Here is a 23,360-nt window from a genome sequence, read left to right on the forward strand (position 1 = left end):
CTAACCAACAATTTTTCTTGAATAAATAACTCCTGCTTGAGAAGAGCAATATATATATATATATATATATATATATATAAAACATGTATATATGCAATGTATATATAACATGTATATATATTATATATAATATATGTATATATAACATGTATATATAAACATATATAAACATATATAAAACATGTATATATAAAATGTATATATAAAAATATATATATGTGTGTGTGGTATGTATTTTGGATATTTGTACTTAGAAGACAATTGATACTATTAATCCATTATATTCTTATGAGTTCAAGGATACAATTCTTTCCATATAAGATGTAAGAGTTCTATTATTGATCAGAGGCAGGTTAGAATTCAGGAAAGACCTTTCTCATGGAAATATAATATCATGTTCTTTTGATCTGAGATATTATCTTGGATAAAATTTATTTTCAACAGGAGTGGGCATAACTTGTTTATATCACATATTTAAAATATGATTTCAAATCCAGGATTTAATAATAACAGTGATATAAGCAAGCTAATACAAATAAAAAATAGACCAGAATACAACAGTTAAGATGAAGATTGTGACTTCAAATCTCAATGACCTTTTTAAATTTATATTATTATTTTATGCTTCATTTTAACATTCCTTTAGTTCCTTGAAACCAATGAAATTCTTTTGATTAAGTCTGTAAAAGCTTGCTTTACTTGTTTGTTCCTCAGGCTATAAATAAATGGGTTTAACATGGGAGCAACTGAAGTAGTAAGCACTAACACACACTTATTAATCTCCACTTCATCCTTTGCTGAAGGTTTGACATAGATGAAGATACAGCTTCCATAGGTGATAGAAACCACAATCAGGTGAGAAGAGCAGGTAGAAAAGGCCTTCATTTTTTGCTGAGTTGAAGGCAGCTTTATGATGGTCTTGATGATGCATGTATAGGACAGAACTACACACAGGAATGTCCCAATGACAGTCAACACAGCAACGGTAAAAACCATCTGTTCTAGGAACCATGTGTCCGAGCAAGAGATTTTTAGCACAGGAAAAGCATCACAGAAAAAATGATCAATGATATTAGAGTCACAGAATTCCAGCTCTAAGCCCAGGGAAGCTGGTGGAAACATGACCAGACAACCTGCTATCCAACAGCAAATAACAAGTCTTCCACAGACTCTACTGTTCATGATGGTTGCATAAAGTAAAGGTTTGCAGATGGCCACATAGCGATCATAGGACATGATGGCTAGGAGAAAAAATTCTGCTGCTGCAAAAGTGAAGATAAAAAATATTTGACTAAAACAAGCATTATAAGAAATATTCTTGTCTCCAGTTGATAAGCTGTATAAGAATCTGGGAATGCAGACTGTGGTGAATAAGGTTTCTAAAAAGGAGAAGTTTTTGAGGAAAAAGTACATGGCAGTTTTAAGGCGAGAATCTACTAAAGTGAGTATAATGATGGTCAGGTTCCCAGTGACACTCAATGTATAGGAAGCAAATAGAAATATAAAAATCAGAACCTGCATTGGAGGATCATCTGTTAGCCCCAGGAGAATGAATATAGGTAATGATGTATGGTTTCTCATCACTGACTTGTACTTCTTCTCAAGCTCCTGACAAAGTCAAGTGTCACTGAACTGAGAAAGCCTGTATGAAATTATGAGGCCATGGCTACCTGGTAAAAAAAATATAATCAATGCAATGAATCGTCATTTTCTTCTTTGACTTGACAATGACGGATCAAAGCTCAAATTGTCAGCTCTTTTGGTATTCATTACAGGTATCCTCAAATTCAGATTTTTCTGAAATAAGTTTGTACTAGAGTCCACATCTTTAACTCTTTGCATGTTCTCATGTCTATTTTTTCAATTAATTTAAATTTTGTCCCTTGTATTCTGAAATGTATTTAGCTATAGAATTAGAAAGGATCATCTGGGCTGTAAGATTTTGTGGATTTGATAGTATTCTTTTTCTTCTGAGTAGTAATTCTTCACTACTCACAGGTTTGAATGAGCTCACAAGTTGCTTGAAGTGTGGGTTTTTGTTAAATGCAAATTAATGACATTTGTATAAAATGTCAAACTGGAGGCCATGTGTGCAGTATGAATGCTTTTACTGCAGTGACCAAAGAGTGATTTTATTTTATGTAACTTACTTATGGTGTCAGAATTGCCATCTAAAGAACATAGCTTTCCAATGTTGCTATTACCTTGAAATTTCTACAACAATATCTGACCTTCCCTCCATTTGCACTCTGATAGAACACAGTGTTGTATAAGTACAACATAAACGAGTTACCTGATGCAATACTGGGAAAAGGAATTATGACAAGGAAAAGAAAATCCTGAAAGAATTTAACCTTAGTTGTTTGTACTTCCAAGGTCATGAAGGAGAAGGGGAGACAGGATGAGACACAGGTTGGAGACCAAAGACACGTGACAATTCCCTTTCAAGTAGTGATTTGAATTGGATCCTGCAACAGAAAAATGACATCAATGGAAACTGTGGAATTCCAAATAAAATCTATATTTAAATTAATTTATTTTAACCTTATTTAATTCTTTCTTTTTTTTCAGTGAATCCTCCAACCCTCTGAGACCCTCCAAGCCGGAGCTGCTAGCACTCTCCTCTCTGTGTTTCTGGGAACTCAGAGAGAGGTCCTCCAGTGCAGTGTGTAAGCTCAGTTCCTGGGCACCTGGAAAGTGAGCCAGGCACCACTTTTGTCTCTGCTGCTGACTGCTGGCAGGGGGGCACCCAGAGAGCATACGGGACTCAACAGGCAGAGATGGAGACACTCTCACTGCCTGCCTAGTCTGGCCATAACTCAGACCTGTCCTTATATCAGTATTGTAACGCTATCTACAATAGTCAAGACATGGAAGCAACCCAGATGTTCATCAGAGACATATTGATAAAGAAGATGTGCTACATATATACAATACAACATTGTGTGTGTTAGTCACTCAGTCATGTCCGACTCTTTGCAATTCCATGGATGTAGCCCACCAGACTCCTCTGTCCATGGAATTCTCCAGGCAAGAATACTGGAGTGGGTTGCCATTTCCTTTTCCAGAGGATCTTCCCACCCCAGGGATTGAACCTGGGTCTCTTGCATTCCAGGCAGATTCTTTACCATCTGAACTATCAGGGAAGTCCACATTCAGCCATCAGGGAAGCCCACTATTATGTGTAATTCAGATAACTGGTGGGAAGCTGCTATAGAACACAGGGAGTCCAGCTTGGTGCTCTGTGATGGGTGATGGGACAGGGAAGGGATGCTCAAAAGGTGAGGATATATACATAATTATGACTGATTCATGCTATTTTATGACAGAAACCAACACAATATTGTAAAGCCATAATCCTCCAAGCAAAAAATAAGGTTAAAAATCCCACATTAAAAAGATCTCTATTATTTGCATACAGTGTTAATTCCTTAGTTTTAATAACTCCTATATGATTACACAGGTTGCTACCATTAGGAAGAGCTAAGTGAAGAATATCTGGGAACTGGCTGCACTATTTTTTCAATTCTTCTGTTAAGTATAAAATTGCTTCATAATTAAAAATTCACCAAATAGATATAAAAAAGAAAGAAAACCAAAAAGCGAATAGTAATTGCCAAGCACTTTCTCTCTGCCTGGCAGGATGATGGGGCAAGTTTTCACATGGACAGTTTGTCTGGTATATATATCCTTTTCTCCAATTTTGTGCTTCTTCATCTGTATTTTTGGGGGTGATGTCCATTTTATATTATCTGTAAGTATGGAAAAATATCCTTTGAAATTAACATTTACAGTTAAAACAAATGGTTTAATATTAATCAGCAATGCCTGAATTGTGAGGATTCTGTCTATACCTAAAATCCAAAATTATAATGTCAACTTCAGATTTCCATGGTGAATCAGCTGGTAAAGAATCCACCTGCAATGCGGGAGACCTGGGTTCGATCCATGGGTTAGGAAGATCCCCTGGTGGAGGGCATGGCAACCCACTCCAGTACGCTTGCCTGGAGAGTCCCCACGGACAGAGGGGCCTGGACGGCTGCTGTCCTGGGGTCACAAAGAGTCAGACACGACTGAGCGACTAAGCACAGCAGTAGGACCCAAAATGCTTGGTATCTGTGACCCCTTGACAGTACGCTGCTGTGATGGGGACGTTCATGTCTAGAAAGGAACGTTACCTGTGAAACGGCTCTGCAGAGTGCTTCCACCAAAGGGAGCATTCACTTTCCACAAACCACAACAGCATTCTGAACAAGTTTGTGAGGCGTCTGTTTCCTGATACAACTCTGCTCATTCCCAGCTTCCCAGCCCGTTCCTCCCTTTGCTGGACTGATACCGATACCTGTAGGTTTTTCAAGTCTTGGCTTACCGTCACTTCTAGCAAAAAACTTTCCTGAAACTTCACTGTGCAAGTTATTGGCTTCTATTTTTTGCCCCTCTAGTCCACTATGCTCATCTCTTTGTTACCACTAAACATGTGAATGTAATTTTACTAGCATTGAGCTATTCCTTGATCTTTGAGATTCCACAACACTTAGCACTATTCAATGGTTATCAAGAGCTCAATAAATATGTTTAATGTAAAATTCACAAATTTTATATGTGCTTTTCTGACTCAGAATGAGCAGTCTGTTTTCTCACTTAGTGACATTTCCACTTTCTTTTGGGCTTCTCTTGTGGCTCAGCTGGTAAAGAATCTGCTTGAAGTGCGGAAGACCTGGGTTCCATCCCTGGAGAAGGGAAAGGCTACCCACTCTAGTATTCTGGCCTGGAGAATTCCATGGACTGTATAGTTCACGGGGTTGCAAAGAATCGGACACAACTGAGTAACTTTCATTTCACTTTTCCATTTTCTTTTATGTGTAATTTGTCAATAAATATGCAATCCCAGTTGGTGTTCTTCAATTTGTTGTCTTCAAAAAGTCACTTAGATTCTTTCATGTTTTATCTTTCTTGGGGTATAAATGACATAAGAATGCACATGCTTAATATATATGCTATATATAACCTCTGTTGTCCATTTTCCTTCATTTTAAAAAATGAGGTCTAAGTACAGAACAGACTTTTGAACTCTGTGGGAGAAGGGGAGGGTGGGATGTTTCGAAAGAACAGCATGTATATTATCTGTGGTGAAACAGACCACCAGCCCAGGTGGGAGGCATGAGTCAAGTGCTCGGGCCTGTTGGGCTGGGAAGATCCAGAGGAATCGGGTGGAGAGGGAGGTGGGATGGGAGACCGGGATGGGGAATTCGTGTAACTCTATGGCTGATTCACATCAATGTATGACAAAACCCACTGAAAAATAAATTTTAAAAAAAAAAGGCAAAAAAAAAAAAAATGAGGTCTTTAAAATATAAAAGCTATTCCTTGCTTCTTGGAAGTGCAAAAAAGTCTACCTGTCATATTTAGTCCTAGACTAAAAAGAAAGTCATTTGAATTTTTTTGTTTTGATTAAAATTATTATATATTTGGTCTTCTCTTTCATTACATACCCAGCAGCTAACTCAAATATTCCCTATCCTTGTCACTGAATACCTTGTTGTCTTCCTCCACTGCTGAATCACAAGGCATTTGCCTTAGAGGCTTCATGTAAATGATTACTTGGAGTTTCACTTGGTTGCTTAAAAAAAAAAAAAAAAAAAAAATTCCTTCCTGATCATAAGAAAGGCAGATATCAACTACTTGGTGCCTAGTCCCACTGTTTAGCCTAAGGTGTTTATAGAAAAACAGAATAAGGGAAGCACAGGGAATGTTTTGCCTAAAAGTTAGCCTCCCTACCTCAACACCTGGTTAAAGTTCATAAAGGGATAGCACAGTATTTCCAGTGGTGGGACAGGAGTGAATTGTCTCTGCAGCCCGAATCCCTTCCCTCAAGTCCTGTTAGAAGGACTCCAGGTATCTGACCCTCCCAAGAACCTCAGGCAGCCTGTATGTCCTGAGGAAACTAAACTTTCCTTCCAAAAACGCCACTGTTTTCTTCAGTCATCTGTATTCCACTTCTAAATAACACTTTCATGAAATTGACATTGATATTGATACAGATGTTGAAAAATGAATTTTTCATTAAAATGGGAGAGACTTTTAGAAGAAGGGGTCATAGTCTTATAAAACATAAGCAAATAAGTTACTCAATGGTGCTACATTCACTTATTTTATGCAGAGTTGTTTTTCTTTTTTAATGAAGGTCAGATTAAGGCAGAGAACACTTAAGAGCATCCCTCTAAAATTCCACTGCATTTAGAAGAACTTCATCATATTGATACATGAAAACAGCTACTCAATGACTGAGAAGTCATATTTCATAAGTGGTTGATGAAACTGTTTGTAAAATGTTAAGCTGACAGATCATATAAGTTTATTTGGTATAGATACTTTCCTCAGAGGAAAGCACCATTTTAGAGTTCAGAAAAGGCACAGAAAGTTATAAAAATACTTCTCTCATGGTCATGACCTCAGATATTTGCTGAACCCCGAACTGATAAAGGGTGAGAAAGTTGTCCAGGAAGGTGTTATGGTGGAGAGATGTGGGTGGTCTCTGCCCATTCTTAGGAGCACAGACATACTCACACGGGGCTCTGCAGTTGAAGAGTTTTCACTAAGTTGTCCTCCACCCTCAGAAAAGGAAGATTTTCTCAACAGAAAGCCTGCCTTGTCCTGAGCCCAGGATATCTTTACTCCGGACCTACAGAGCTAATAGTAGTTTAAATGGGGAAGTAGGAATCTCTTTCTGTTGCTGGGAAAGTGTGATTTTCTGATATATCTGACAGAAAGGCATATTTCTAAACTGACATAACTTTTCTTTTAAAAAAATTGACCTCATTTTCAATTAAGTGAGCAAGCAAACACGTCCTTGGTGATTCTGTCTTAAATGTCACTAATAAATCTCTTATGTAATAGACTTTGGGGATAGAACAGGAAACACAGGCCTGGAGAAAATGTCTTCATGGGGCACTTGTAAATAACATTAGCATCAGAAGCAGGCCATGCGCGGGAAAATTAGTTTCAGATTACAAGACAAGAGACAACTATCCGTTATTTTATTTCAACACTATCTTAAGCATTTGTAACCTGATAAAGACAAGTTTTCACATTTGTTAATCCTGTAAACTTTGTAATTAGTTTTTAGTGTCAGTAAAACTATTCATTTGATAATAATAGAAAAACATCTTTTATCAAAACAACAGACAAAGTGGTAACTTACTATTAATAGTTTTCAGAAACATCTCCCAGATCGTCATAATTCTTTTGTTTTTATATCTCATGGGAATATTTTAAAAATGCGGGCCATAGTTGATTTACAATGCTGTGTTAATTTCTGCTTTATGGCAAAGTAGTTCAATTGCACATACACATAAGTTATTTTACATATTACTCTCCATTATGTTTATCACAGGAGACTGAATCTAGTTCCCTGTGCTATACGGTGGGACCTTGTTATTTACCTATTCTATTCATACTAGATTGCTCCAGCTAACCCCAAATCTGCATACTCTCACTCCCTCCCACCCTCTGGCAACCACAAAGCTGTTTGTTATGTCTGTGAGTCTTTTTCTGCTTCGTAGATAACTTTCATTTGTTTCATATTTTAAGTTCCACATATAAGTGATACCATTTGTATTTGTATTTCTCTTCCTGACTTATTTACTATGATAATCACTAGTTGCACCTGTGTTGCAGCAGGTGGCATTATCTCATTCTCCCATTGTATATGTGTACCACATCTTCATCCATTCATTTGCTGATGGACATTAGATTGTTTCTCATGAGACTTTTTATTTCTATATATATATTTATGATCTTATTCTATTTCATTAAAATTTTGATATATATTTTTGCATTCATATTCATTATATTACATGATCATATATTTTTAGTTTGTTGTATATGCACATCATAAAATATTTCTGTATGGCTCAATTTTAATATGTCTATGTGTAATTTTCTTTGAATATCACTTCACTGAACTTCTTAAGTGTATATATTTAATTTTTCCCAATAGTTGGGACATTTCCAGCCATAAATTATCCCTATAATTTCTACCCCATTTTCTCTTTTATGGGGCTTAAAATTACACACAAGATAGACTTTAACATTGTACCATTGGTCCCAGAATCTCTTTAAAAATAATTCTATTTCTCTGTTTTACAAGGATTTCACATTTCAAATCTAATTTCAAAGTCATTGCCTCTTTCTTCTGTAATCTCGATCCAGTAATTAAGCCAAAGGGTTACTTTCTGCAGTAACACAATATTTTTCATTTCTAACATTTTCCTTTTAATGCTGTGTTTTCTCTTTCTTTTCTGAGAGTTCTTACTTTTCATCTTCTTCCTTTATCTCATAAAGCACAGTTGTGTAGATTGATTTAATATCTTTGTATGGTGTGTGTTCAGTTGTGTCTGACTCTTTGTGGCCCCATGAACTGTAGCCTGCCAGGGTCCTCTATCCATGGAATTTTCCAGGCAAGAATACTGGAGTGGGTTGCCATTCCTTCTCTAGGAGATCTTCCTGACCCAGTGATCATCTCCTTTATTGGCAGGCTTTACCACTGTGCCACCTGGGAAGTCCAACACCTTTGTAAAATACTACCAATTACTGAGTCATCTTGGCCTTGGCACCTACAGATTATCATTTCAGTCAATGATTTTCTTTGGAGTCGATCACATTTTGCCTATTCTTTGTATGTGCAGCTATTTTGGATTGTATTCTCACACTTTGACCATTGTGTTGTTTAAACTCTGGATGTTATGTGCTGTGCAACTTTACCATCTGGGCCTATTACATTGTTTAAACTCTGGATGATGTTATATTCACCTTGGAAATGTGAATCATTTTCTTTAAGCTGGCAGTCAGCCCTGTGAGACTCAAGCTACAAGCTCAGCCTCATTTTTTTCAGTGCTGACTGCACTCTCAGTTTAGTAATTTAAACCTTTGATAAAACGGTTTCTCTTTTCATTGGTGTTTGAACCATGGTTATCTGGTTCCAGGTTCATCCTGAAATGTGTGCATGCTTATATATGTTATTGAGGATATGCTCTTCTCTGGCTCTTTGGTGAATTCCCGCATCTATATCAGACCTGCCCAATATATTCCCCTGTATGCTGTTATTGTACAGAGTTTTCTATAAATGACAGTTCCAGTTGGTTGATGGGTTATTGGGTTCTTTCATAGTCTTGCTGGTTTTCTGTCTAGTATTTCTTTCTGCTGCTAAGTGAAAGTGCAAGTGAAGCTGCTCAGTTGTGTCTGACTCTTTGTGACCCCATGGACTGTAGCCTACCAGTCTCCTCTGTCCATGGACTTCCAGGCAAGAATACTGGAATGGGTTGCCATTTCCTTCTCCAGGGAATCTTCCCAACTCAGGGATTGAACCTGGGTCTCCTGCATTGCTGGCAGATGCTTTACCATCTGAGCCACCAGGATTATTTAAGTTTTAAGCTATAATGGTAGATTTGCCTGCTTTCATTTCTCATGTCATTTTTTTCTACATTCATTTTGAAGTTTCGTTTTTACGTGCTCTATTATTAAGAGTTTGCTAGGATTTCAGTAACCATGTAACATATGGTGGAATAAGACAACAAAAATACATAGTCTAACAGTTCTGAATGCTAGAGTTCCCAAATAAAAATGTTGGTAGATTGGTTCCTTCTGAGGAAGGGGAAGCTGAGGAATAATCTCTTCCATGCCTCTCTCTGAGCTTCTGTTGCAGTCAGTATCCTCGTATTCCATCACTACAATTCAGACCTCTAATTTCTGCCTGCATTATTACCTGGCCATCTTCTGCCCCTATGTCTCTATTTTCACATTATTTTCTCTTTATTTGTGTCTCTCTCTGTATCCAAATTTACCCTTTTTATAAGAACAGCTATGATATTGGGACAGAACCTATCCTAATGAACCCATCTTAACTTGGTAGGAGGTAGGGCTGGAGAAAGAGGGGTTAGGGCTGGAGTCAGGTGTGAGGTAGGGCTTCTTTTCTGCTCAGTGGCCATGCTACATAGGAGGGGATTGGGTCAGATCCCAAGTTGCTGGAGCAGAAGACCTGAGGGTAGGATCTGAGCTGCTCTGTTCCCTTTAAACAGGGTTTGCTTCCCTTCCCTTCCCGGTTCCATTTGGATACTTCTTGCAGCCTTGGTTGTACATGACTCCTGACAATTCTTAACTAGTTCTCAGTGAGAATTATTCCACATGTAGATACATAGATGTATTTTTGATGTGTCCAAGGTGGGAGAGCTGAGTTCCAAGTCTTCATACTTTGCCATCTTTATCTCTTCTCTGGGTAAAGGACTCTTGTTTGCTTGTTTTCCTTTCACTATTTTTAATATATCATGCCAGTCCCAGCAGCCTGCAAAGTTTCTATTTAAACATCAGTCAGTAAGGTCTTATGGGATTCTCTCGTATGTAACCCAGTCGCATTAATTTTGTTTCTTTTCAGACTCTCTTTTTATTTTAATTTTTTCTATTTTGACTATAGTGTTTCTTGGTGTGACTTCTTTGAATTGATCCTGTTTGGCATTCTCTGTGCTCCCTGGACTTGGCTGTCTTTTTTTTCCCACCAGGTTAGGGAATTTTTCAGCTCTTATTTCTTCAAATAAGTTTTCTGCCCATTTCTTCTTCTATTCTCCTTTTGGACCCCATAAAGCAAATGTCAATACTCTTGATGCTGTGGCAGCAGTCTCTTTAACTATCCTTCTTAAAAAAAAAAAAAAGAAATTATCATTCTACCTTTTTTTTTCTGTTTTTCTTTGCTTGTTAGTGCTACTCTGTCTTCCAGTTCACTGATTTTTTCTTTTATATCTCAGAATGAGCTATTGATTCAGTCTAATGTTTTTTAAAATTACAAGTGTCGTATTCTTTATCTCTGTTGAGTTTTTCTGTACATTTTCTACCTCTTTGTTAAATATCTCACTGTGTTGACCCTTTGTTTCCTGATTTTGTTGAGCATGTTTATGATCATTTCTTTCAAGTCTTTACTGGGTAGATTGCTCATTTCCAATATGCTTTAATTCTTTCTGGAGTTTTGTCTTGTTCCTTCCTCTGAAATACATCCCTCTGTCTCCTCATTTTTCTTACTTCTCTCTGTTTATTTCTATGTATATGGTATCAACAACCTCATATATGCAAATGATACAACTCTAATGGCAGAAAGTGAAGAAGAGCTAAATAGCCTCTCAATGAGGGTGAAAGAGGAGAGTGAAAAAGCTGGCTTAAAACTCACCATTCAGCCCATCACTTCATGGCAAACAGATGGGGAAAAAGTGGAAGCCCTGGCAGATTTTATTTTCTTGGGCTCCAAAATCACTGCAGATGGTGATTGCAGCCATGAAATTTAAAGATACTTACTCCTTGAAACAAAAGCTATGACAAAACTAGATAGCATTTTAAAAAGCAGATACATCACTTTGCTGACAAAGGGTCCATGTGGTCAAAGCTATGGTTTTTCCAGTAGTCATGTGTATAAATGTGAGAGGTGGACTATAATAAAGGCTGAGCGCTGAAGAATTGATGTTTTCAAATTTTGATGCAGGAGATTCTCAAGAGTCCCTGGGAGAGCAAGGATCATACCAGTCAATCTTAAAGGAAATCAACCCTGAATATTCACTGGAAGGACTGATGCTGAAGCTGAAACTCCAAAACTTTGTTCACCTGATGTGAAGAGCCAACTCACTGGAAAAGACTCTGATGTTGGGAAAGATTGAAGGCAGGAGGAGAAGGGAGTGATAGAAGATGAGATGTTTGGATGGCATCACCAACTCAATGGACATGAGTTTGAGTAAACTCTGGGAGATAGTGAAGGACAAGAAAGCCTAGGATCAGACATGACTCAGCAACTGAAAAACAGCAATTTGATAAGAAGGTTATGTTTCCAGTTCTTGGAGAAATGGCCGTATGTGGGAGATGCACTATGGTGTCCAGCAGCACGCTCTCCTCTGGCCACCAGAGAGACATGCTCTGGGCTTGCCCCCATGTGGATTGTATGAACCCTGCTGCTGTGGTGTGTCTGACTCTGTGGGCATGCTTGTAAGCAGGACCGGCTCCCAGCCCAGTTGCCTACAAGGTCCTGCCTCATGCTGTGGTTGTTGCTCCGCTGGTTCGTGGGGTTGTTGTTGTTCAGTCAGTCAGCGGTGACTGACTCGTTGTGACCCTATGAACTGTAGCCCACCAGGCACCTCTGCCCATGGGACTTTCCAGGCAAGAATACTGGGCTGGGTTGCCATGCACTCCTCCAGAGGATCTTCCTGATCCAGGGACTGAACCCACATCTCTGATATCTCCTGCATTGGCAGGCAGGTCCTTACCACTAGAACCACTTGGGAAGCCCAAGAGTTCTCTAGGTGTGTCCATTTCAAGATTTTAAACTTGGCACTGTGCTTCCTTCTCTATCAATTCTAAATCACATAAAGTCATTCTTAATTATTACTATTTCTTTATTGCCATTAACAGTTTATCACCACGTTTTGCCATTTCTGTTCTTAATTTATTTCTTACCACACTAATTCTACCCTGGGTATCTTTATCTTATAGCTGAAATATTGTGAAAGTATGTTGAGTCAAATTCACTCAGTCATGTCCGACTCTTTGCAACACCATGGATTGTAGCCCACCAGGCTCCTCTATCCATGGAATTTTCCAGGCAAGAATACTGGAGTGGTTTGACATTCCCTTCTCCAGAGGATCTTCCTGATCCAGGCATCAAACCCAGGTCTCCTGCAATGTAGGCAGATTCTTTATCTGAGCCACCAGGGAAGCCCTTATATATACTAAATATATATTTTTTCATATATACAATATATGAAAGTATATTAACACATACTTAACATATATCATTGCTTCCTCCCAATTAGTATTGTAAAACCACAGAATCAGAATCATTTTTCTAAGGCCCACATATGATTAATTCTCTCCTAGGTGTTATGGAAAAAAAATGTTTTGAAATGTTATTAATCGAAAGTTATCCCATACTAGGTATTTCCTTAAAACTCTTGATTCAACTCTCAGTTACATAGAGGTGAATTCATTTAGGTTTTAAGTAAGGTTTCTGAAGAAGGGGATAAGGAACATTTTCATGAATTTTGAATTTAAAATGCACAAGATTTTGATTAATAAGGCATTTTCAGGTAATAAATATTTGAATATACAAATAAAATCATATTTGTTTTAAACATCAGATATATTTTCTTTAAAGTGATCTAGCAGGTCTTTAGAATGATCTTTAAGAGGGAGAGGTAGCACAGAGGGATATAGGACAGAGCAGTCTGCTTGTTCAGCGAAGGTTTATTGCATGTTCAGTCCCAGGTCCTGTCAGGCCTGGGATACAGCCTTAAACATGACAGACACCGGCTCTGCCAGCTTGGAGTTAAAGAGTTTCAAAGACGGTGAAATGAGCTGACAGGTGATACAGAGTGTTGTAATTAGTGCTGTGATTTAGGAATTGCAGAGAACTCACAGGGGAGGTGCTGGGTGGGGAGTGTCAAGGTAGGCTTCCTGGAAAAGTGATATCTAAGCCAAGAAATGTTAGGAGTTCACTAATGAGAGGAATAGGGAAGTGGAGTGGCATTGCTGAAGGATAGACTAAACTGTATGTTAAGAGTAGGGAGATATAAAAAAAATATATCATGTTCATGAAGCTTTAATGGGGAGAAGTGGTCAGCGACCAGGCCATGAAGGGCTTTGTAAACCAGACTGAAGAGTTTGGACCTTGTGCAGGGGCAGCAGGGAACAGAGAGTGCCACGTGCAGATGGTCTCGTCAGTCACTGCGGCCGATGTATGGAGAAAGGATCTAGAGATGAGACCGGGGCAGTTCTTACGAGATTTGAAACGGAGAAGTGAAGTGACGATAGAGAGAAATTGACCGTTGAGAGCTCCTCAGTAACTAAACATTTTAACTTGGCACTTGATTAGCTGTAGGAGAGAGGTCGATTCCTGAGTGATGCTAGTTTAGCCACCTGAAATCTCTGGTGGTTCTGTTTATATGGTAAGAAAACCCAGAAGGGGAGGAACAACCTGCGCTAGAAGAAAGATGGAGGTGGTGTCTGAAGATGGCTGTTTGGGTTTGGAGGCATGCTTTGTTATTTTCTGTCAGACTGATCAGTAAATATTTACTGAGTATGCTTTACGACCTTAGGTGAATGACAAGCCATCTGAGCCTCAGTGTTTCCTTTATTTGAAAGTTTATCTTGGTACAGAAGAGCATTTAGAGAGTAAAATTACTTTGCAAAGTGCTTAACCATTTTAAGCACATTGGTGGTAGCTGCTCATGTCCATGTGGGGTAAAATGAGACTGGGCAATAGTCAGAGGTCAGGGGTGTTCAGCCGTAATCTAATGGAGGTGAGATTTGAGGCTTCTGACAGAATTAGACAGGGCCTAGAGGGGACAGTCTCAGCTGAGCTGTAGGTGCGGGGTCAGGAAGCAGGGCTTGATAGGAACTGTTGGAACTGCCACCATTTAAACCGGCACTTTATACCATGGCTCAGAGATAAAATTGCCAGGGATGTGGGAGACAGTTAAAGAAGGTATAACTTACTCTGCCGGTGTAAAGAAGTCACCCCATTTTCCTTAAAGAGCCAGCCAGATTAAGACTTTTAAGGGTCCTGAACTTTAATAACATCACCGCGTACCACCCCTCCCCCACCTTATGTCACTTAAAAGCAATACTAAACTGTAAAATAAGTGTAACAGAGTCCAATAAACTTTTTATTTTTTTCTCATGAGAAAAAAAAAGTGTAATGTATAGTATTATTTTGTAAAGTGTTTTTTGAATCAATTTAAAAAATTTTGTCAGCTTAGTAAACACAAATAATTTCCTATTTTTAAATTGAAGCATGGTTGATTTATAATGTATTAGTTTCAGGTGTACTGCAAAATAATTAAGTTATATATGTTCTTTTTTTCAGCTTATTTTCCCTTGTAGGTTATTGCAAAATATGTACACAGTTTCCTGTGCTGTACAGTAGGTCCTTGTTGGTTATATATTTTTATTATAGTAGTGTGCACATGTTATCACAAACTCCTAACTTACCCCTTCTTTCCTCTTGGTTAGTGCAAATTTGTTTTTTGTGTCTGTGGGTTTATTTGTTTTGTAAGTAAGTTAATCTGTATCATTTTTTTTTTAATCCACACATAAGCAGTTGTGTGTCATGACTGTGTGCTCAGTTGTATCCGACTTTTTGTGCCTCTGTGGACTGTAGCCACCAGGCTCCTCTGTGCACCCAATTTTCAAGCAAGAATACTGCAGTGGGTTGCCATTTCCTACTCTAGGGCATCTTCCTGAACCTGGAAATCAAACCTGCATCTACTCTGTCTCTTGCGTCGCAAGCGGATTTTTACCACTTGAGCCATGTCATATGATACTTGTCTTTCTCTGTCTGGCTTACTTTACTCATTGTGATAATCCCTAGGTCCATCCATGCTGCTGCAAATGGCATTATTTCATTCTGCTTTAATGGCTGAATAATATTTCATTGTGTGTATATGTACCACACTTTTTTTTTTTTTTATCCAGACATTTGCTGATGAGTGTTTAGCTTGCTTCCATGTAAGGACTGTTGTAAATAGTGTTGAAATGAATTTTAGGATGCATGTGTCTTTTCAAATTTTACTTTACTCTGGGTATGTCCCCGAGTAGGACTGCTAATTCATACATTAGTTCTATTTTTAGTTTTTTTTAGAAACCTCCATACCGTTTTTCAGTGACTGCACCAACTCACATTCCCATCAACAACATAGGAGTGTTCCCTTCTCTCCACACGCTCTCCAGCACTTATTGTTCGTAGATTTTTTGATGATGGCCATTCTGACTAGTATGAGGTGGTACTTCATTGTAGTTTGATTTTCATTTCTCTAGTAATCAACAATTTTCAGCATCTTTTCGTGTGCCTTTTAGCCACCTGTATGTCTTCTTTGGATTAATATCTGTTTAGATCTTCTGCCCATGTTTTGATTGGGTTGTTTATTTCTTAGATATTGAGCTATGTGAGCTATTTATATATTTTTAGAAATTAATCCCTTGCTGGTTACATCATTTGCAAATATTTTCCCCCATTCTATTGATTTTCTTTTCCTTGTGTTTATTGTTTTCTCTGCTGTGCAAATCTTCTAAGTTTATCTGGGTCCCATTTGTTTATTTCTGTTTTAATTTCCATTACCATTACCATTTCCATTCCATTACCATTTAATTTCCTTTCCCATCAAATGGGCCTGCTGCCTAGGTCCACCAGGGCTCACCTGGTGCCTGTGCCTGCAGGTGTGTGCCTGGAGCCTGGGTCCCCTGGGGCAGGTCTGACATCTGAATCCATTATGGCAGTCCTGGCACCCGGTGCCCAAGGAAGATCTGGTGCAGGATGGGGCATGAGCCTGAGTCTGCAAGAGGTGGTGGGATGCTGTGTTGAGCCTGGTGCCTGGGGATGGACCTGCTCTGGAGCCTGTGGGGACCATCCTGGTGTTGGGGTCCACTAGGGTGCTCTGGCACCCCTGTCTCTGGAAGCATGTCTGGTCTTAGACTGTGGTATTGGTTCTGGAGCCTGTATACATGGGGGTGGACCTTCAGCCTAAGTCTGTGAGGGGAATTCCTGGAGAATGGGAACACAGGGGCAAGTCTGGATCTTGGACCCACATGGGCGGGTGGTGCTGGAGCAGGCACTGGCCTAGAGCTTTGGGCCATGGGCCCAGCCTGGCGTAGTGACCCTGATGCTAGGGTCCATTGTGAGGTCAGTTTCTCAGTGCTATCTGTAATGCTGTCTCCCAGGCTACAGCCCTCATGATGCCCCAAATGAAACATAACTCACAACTCTCACATTGTGCATTATTTTTTCGGTCTACAATACTCTTTTCAATAAGTGGTACTGGACTTCAGCATCAAGCTCATTCATGAACTCTATCAGATGGTGAGCCCAGAACCTCTGGGAGGGCTGCGTGGTGATGGGCTTTCCCTCTCAAAGTCAGTCTGTGAAGCTTGGAAGTGGTGCCCACTTCTTCAAATGAACAGACATCAACAAAGGCCACAGTCATCACAAACACTTAGGGAAACATAACACACACACAAAAAAAGTGCTAGTAAGCAATCCTAAACAAATGTACCTTCTCTGTATTCAGCTTTCTTAGCCTTCTTTCTCTCAAGCTACAATGCTGCCACCATTTTACATTTTTAACCTCCATTTTAAAAGGATGCTATTTTTCAACACAATAAAATCTCAGTAGCTCAAATATTAAATTCTTATTATCATTGTTTTGATGGGTTATCTGATGGCCTAGCAATAAAGAATATGCCTGCAATTTAGGAGACATAGGTTCGATCCCTGGTTGCGGAAGATCTCCTGGAGGAAGAAATGGCAACCTACTCTTGATTTTTGCCTGGAGAATCCCATGGACAGAGAAGCTTGTTGGTCTACAGTCCATGGGGTTGCAAAGAGTTAGACATGACTGAGCATGCACTGCACGTGTGGACACTTAAAATTCCACATATAAAGAAATTAGAGCAACTTTTGGCTCCTACTCCTATACTTTCTGAATTTTACATATTGATGCCCTGAACTTGTTCTTGTTTTAACATATAGCTTTTACAGTATGTTATCCAAATTAAGTAATTAAAATTCTTTGTCTCTTTGGCAATTATATATAATATAATAATTATATTAATCATTTATTAACTTATTAGCCACACATTTCTAAGTGTCACATAATTACTCTGGGTTTAATAATGACTACTTTAGTATCTCTTGTGCAGATTTCTTTTTTCTGATATTTCACATTGTGACTTTAGTACCTAAGAGCTCTCTGTTGTATGGTTCATGTGGTCATGTTGATGATTTATGTTTCAAAGTTGCAATGAGGTGATAACTACATTTGTATCTCATGTTCCTTCTTATCAAAACATAAATTCCTAAATATGCTGCAATAGGGCAGATCATGCTATGTAAAGTCTATTACATAAATTCTGAAATGTTTAGACAGCAATGTTTTTCTTTGATATCAATAAATAAATTTAACATAGATAATTAGCATATTGATAACTTCAGTTCAGTTCAGTTCAGCTGCTCAGTCATGTCCAACTCTTTGTGACCCCACGAACCGCAGCACGCCAGGCCTCCCTGTCCATCACCAACTCCCGGAGTTTACCCAAACCCATGTCCATTGAGTCGGTGATGCCATGTAACCATCTCATCCTTTGTCGTCCCCTTCTCCTCCTGCCTTCAATTTTTCCCAACATCAGGGTCTTTTCAAATGAGTCAGCTCTTCGCATCAGGTGGCCAAAGTAGTGGAGTTTCAGCTTCAACATCAGTCCTTCCAATGAACACACAGGACTGATCTCCTTTAGGATGGACTGGTTGGATCTCTTTGCAGTCCAAGGGAATCTTAAGAGTCTTCTCCAACACCACAGTTCAAAAGCATCAATTCTTCTGCTCTCAGCTTTCTTTATAGTCCAGCTCTCACAACCATACATAACTTAAGAGTGTATTATTGCAGGTAAAGATCTCTCCTACTAGCTGGTGTGTATACTTTCAATTACAGTGTCTTTCAATTACTTTCATTTATTTTTCAATTACAATGTCTTTTCCCATCCATGCCCCACCAAAACCACATTGCTGCTTGATAGGTAATGTACTGTAGAATATTAAACATGACTTGAAATTAAAATCCAGACTCAACTCTTTGCTACCTGTAATATATTGGTTAATTTACTCAGTCTTCTTCTGTTTACATTTTAATATAACTGAAACATATTTATGGGATTGGTAAAGGCAGAATTATACCAATAGAAATAATTTAAAAGAATATTGGCAATTTCAAAGCCCATTTTACAATGAGAAATAAATAGTTTCTGAGGTTTTCATTTAATATCAGGCACAAGTTTTCAAATTTTTTTTTTTTATGTTTCTTTTTTTTTTTTTTTTTTAATTTTATTTTGTTAGTTGGAGGCCAATTACTTCACAACATTTCAGTGGGTTTTGTCATTTTTTGTTTTTTTGTTTTTGTCTTTTTTGTTTCTTAGCCAGTAGAAGTAATTGTTTACTTTCAATGAAAATAACGAAAAAGTGAATGTATTATCAGGGAAGGTTTTCTTTCTTTCTTCATTACTTCCTTTCCTTTTTTTTTATTGACAAGCACACTGTTACTTGCTTCAAATTCTAAGTTGTCAAATTTACCAATATTATCAATTGTCCACTTGATCATAATTCCAATATTTACTTGCTTTTGTAACTTTCTATTTTTGTTGTTTAGGATACCTCTGATATCTTTTAAAATCATTCAGTTGCCCTTGTATTAATGTGTAGTTGTATTATGAGCATTTAAAATTTGACATGCTAAATCACTCATACATCTATTCTAATTTTGTAACTCATAATAAGTGATGTAATGTTTAAATTTGTTTTAAATTAGATGCATCCCTCTTAAGTGAATAGAAACTATATAGCTAATGTATCTTATTAGTGATCGTGAAGATGTTTCCATTTTTTAGAATTCAGATCATTTTGAAACTCCCATTGATATATTTATTTCCTGTTTGATGTTTCATTATTTTAATTGGCCTGGAATACCTGTTTGGACAAATTTATTTTTAATACATATTTATTTTTGTTGACTTCTGTTTTAATTGATTCTTAGTATTTTAGAGTACTTAGTAAATTAGTATTACTATTACATAATGTATCTTCTGTATATTTTATGTACATTAAATATTATTACTTTCTGATTTCTCTTATCAATTTCCAAGTTGAAGAGAAGGCTAGGTCAGAAGTGGAGATAAGTTTAATTACTTGGAAGTATATTTTATTGTTTCACAATAAAAGAAAACACTGTGTATGAGTTTGGCTTGACAGAAGTTTGATTGGGGTGAGATTAGTGAGAGCATAACAGGCAGCAAGGCCAGGGGTCTCCAAACAGAGGAAATAGGCTGCAAGTGTCAGACATTTTTCTCTCTCTTAATCTGCAGGAGGAAACAAACTAGCGATTTTTTTTTCCCTTCTCTATACAAATTTAAAAGGATGTTTCTCTTAAAATGCTGTGTTGCCATGACACCTGGTTTCACCTGAAGCTAACTATTCTCAAACCTTAAGTTAACCAATACTTTTTTTTCTTTTGGAAATGTGTGTCTTAATCTATGTTAATGTACCCCAGACTCTGTCTTCAAGTTCCACCAAATGGCTCAGAACCTACTTGACAAACCAGTATGTTATATTCAGATATTGTTCCCCTAATCTATGTAAACAAAACTATTTGTATGGTAATCTGCCCTTCTACAAGATTCAAGTCAATCCTTTTATGGCCTGGGGTGAATTATCTGGTGCCATTCTGAGTTTTAAGACATTCCTTTCTTTTCATTAACAGACTGCTAGTGACTATATAACATCCACTAAAGACTAGCAGGGGGATACTCTTTCTGCCCGCTTCTGATGCCTATGTCAGAAGCTTTCTCTATCTCCTCTATACTTTAATAAAACTTTATTACACAAAAACTCTGAGCGATCCAGCCTCGTCTCTGGCCCCGGATTGAATTCGTCTCCTCCGGAGGCCAAGAATCCCGGCGTCTTATCGTTCAGCAACAACCTTTCATTAAAAAACAGTATTAAATGACCTTGAGAAGGATAAAATGATGAAATGATAGGTACAAAGCAATGAAATAATTAGAAGCTGTAGTTAAATATTTAGAAGAGTTTCATTCTATTCTGATGAAAACTTGGATTCTTTTGAGAGGAATGTACTCCTCTTCATGGAGTTATTGAGAGCTGCTTTGCTTGCTTACTCCTCAGCGTGCAAATGAATGGGCTCAAAAAGGGCACAGAGTGGTGGGCACTGGGCCACCTCTCCCTTTGCCAGGGTCTGACACAGATGAAGAAGCTTCCACACGTGGTGAAAACTACAATCATGTGGGATGAGCAGGTAGAAAAGGCCCTTTTCCTTTGTTGGACTGAGGGAAACCTCAGAATTGTCCTAGTGATGTATGTGTAGGACAGAAATACACACACTAGGGTGATAATGATGGCAAACACAGCCACAAGGATAACAATTAACCTATTACCCACGTATCTGAGCACGAGATCTTTAGGAGGGGACCAACATCACAGATAAAATGATCAATGACATTGAAAATACAGGATTCCAGCTGGAGCCTAATGGGTAAGACGATGATCATCAAACCCGAAACCCAACAGCTGAGGACTAAGAAGGTGTAGACTCTATTGTTCATGATGGTCATGTACTTTAAATGAAGGGGTTTACAGATGGCCACATAGTGGTCACAGTACATGGCTACCAGCAGAAAAAATTTTGTTGCTCCAAAAATAATAACAAAAAAATATTTGACTTGTGCAAACATTTTAGGTGATGCTATTGTTCCCAGTTGATATACTATACAGAAACCTAGGAATACAGACAGTGCTAAATGAGACTTCCAAGAAGGAAAAATTTCTGAGGAAAAAGTACATACAAGTTTTAAGATGGGAGTCTACCAATGTGAGTGTGATGATCATCAAGTTCCATGTTACACTCAACAGGTAAATGAGAAATACAAAGATGAAAAGCAGTATTTGCAGTTGTGGGTCATCTGTCAGTCCCAGAAGGATGAAAGTTGTTATTGCTGTGTGGTTTTTCATCACTGAGTTTTGAAATCAATCCAGTTGACAAGGGAAAATCAAAGAGATTTTATAAGGGGGTTCGTATATGAATTCTGTAGCAAAACACTCTGTAGTTACAGCCAAACAAACCAATCTATATTTATCCCTTCACATTAGTCTACATTCATTTTTCTCATCACATTGGTCTACATTTAGTTAGCCCTTCACATTATAATCATTATCATCACTGCTCTGACGGTTTTTCTGAATTTACAAGTATGACAGTGGATTATTCCTTTAGGATTTATGTTATTATCAAACCAACTTTTTCTAAGATCATTGTTGGCCCCTCAAAATTTACAAATGTTTGTTAATTCATGACATGGTCTAAATTTACAAAAAAGTAGTGGAAAAAGATACTACTTCATGTGTATTTAACCATTTTTTATCCAAGACAAACCTTGGAAATGGGATGTATCCAGATGATGAAGATGAATTCTCTTCAACTGTTACTTTATAAGGATTCTTTAAAGGGTAAGATGTATTTCTCCTGGAAAACAAAGAAGAATGGTGAAAAAACACAAGCCTGGGTCCTGACACTTTCCACTGTCCATTTTGTTCTTTTCTACTTGTTTTTCTATTCTTAATTCATAGTTGGTTTAAAGCACTATTATTTTATCTATTGGAGAAGGAAATGCTAACCCACTTCAGCATTCTTGGCTGGAGAATCCTATGGCAGAGGAGCCTTGTGGGCTACTGTTCTAGGGGTTGCAAACCCCTAGACTGAGCACTCGTTTTATCTATAGTGTGAAGAAAGATTGTGCTATTGCAAAAGAATATGCTCATGTGCATTCATGTGATTTTTCAGGTAATTAACTGTGGTTCCTGAAGCTCTGAAGTGACAGCGTTTTTAATATCATCAAAATTATTCTTCCATGCTGTGCCTGTTTTCATTATGTTTTCAGTGCCTTTGAAAAGGTATTAGTGTCTTATCTTCTCATCTCATCCTGCTCAGTTTATGCTTTAAGCTTCATCAACCTGACCTTCAATTCCAATGACCCCTGATCTTCTAACACCTATAAAACTTTTATTACATTTGAAATCAATGGCACATTTTGTAGCTATTTTACCTGGAGTCAATATGTTCTTTAAATTAAATTTCAGTCATTTTTCACCTCTCAGAGTACCAACCACTATATGATCATTGCAAGAAACTGGGGACCCAATTAGTCATTTTTCAAAGGGATCCCATACCATCATTCTGATTTTTCTAACTTTGAATCTCTCTTTTTAGTGTCTTAACACAGTCTCTTCATTCTCTATTCATCTATAAAATATTGCTGTTTCCTAGTATCCTATCTTGAGAGCTCTTCCTTTTTGTTTTCTGTTAAGTATTCTTCTTTCTCTATATTCTCCAAGCACATTTCAGTCAGTAGAACTGATCTGTCCTTTATTTAGTGGATTTAAAAGGCCAGCAGTTTTCCAAATAAAAATCATTGCTAAGTGTGTATCACCAGTTAGATGTTTCACAGACACCTCACACACTGTGAGGACGAAGGTCTCTCCCCTCTGGATCCTGAGGGACATGGTCGGCGGCCCACTGGCAGGTATGTTGCAAAGCATCACTATGCTGACAAAGGTCTGGATAGTCAAGGCTATGGTTGTTCCAGTAGTCATGTATGGATATGAGAGTTGGACCATAAAGAAGGCTGAGAGCTGAAGAATTGATGCTTTTGAACTGTGGTGTTGGAGAAGACTCTTGAGAGTTCCTTGGACACCAAGGAAATCAAACTAGTCAATCCTAAAATAAATC

The 23,360-nt window shown here is 38.0% G+C and overlaps 1 protein-coding gene and 1 pseudogene across 1 annotated transcript; both read right to left on the reverse strand.

Moving 5' to 3' along the window:
- Positions 1–642: 642 nt before the first annotated feature.
- Positions 643–1,581, reverse strand: LOC136158894 (olfactory receptor 6C2-like). Its single transcript, XM_065920741.1, has one exon. It carries the CDS (start codon positions 1,579–1,581, stop codon positions 643–645), a length of 939 nt encoding a protein of 312 aa, XP_065776813.1.
- A 19,120-nt stretch (positions 1,582–20,701) lies between these two features.
- On the reverse strand, positions 20,702–21,586 carry LOC136161506 (olfactory receptor 6C2-like; annotated as a pseudogene).
- Between the last annotated feature and the right edge of the window lie 1,774 nt (positions 21,587–23,360).

This window comes from Muntiacus reevesi, chromosome 1, assembly GCF_963930625.1.
Source record: "Muntiacus reevesi chromosome 1, mMunRee1.1, whole genome shotgun sequence".
NCBI classification, from domain to species: Eukaryota; Metazoa; Chordata; class Mammalia; order Artiodactyla; family Cervidae; genus Muntiacus; species Muntiacus reevesi.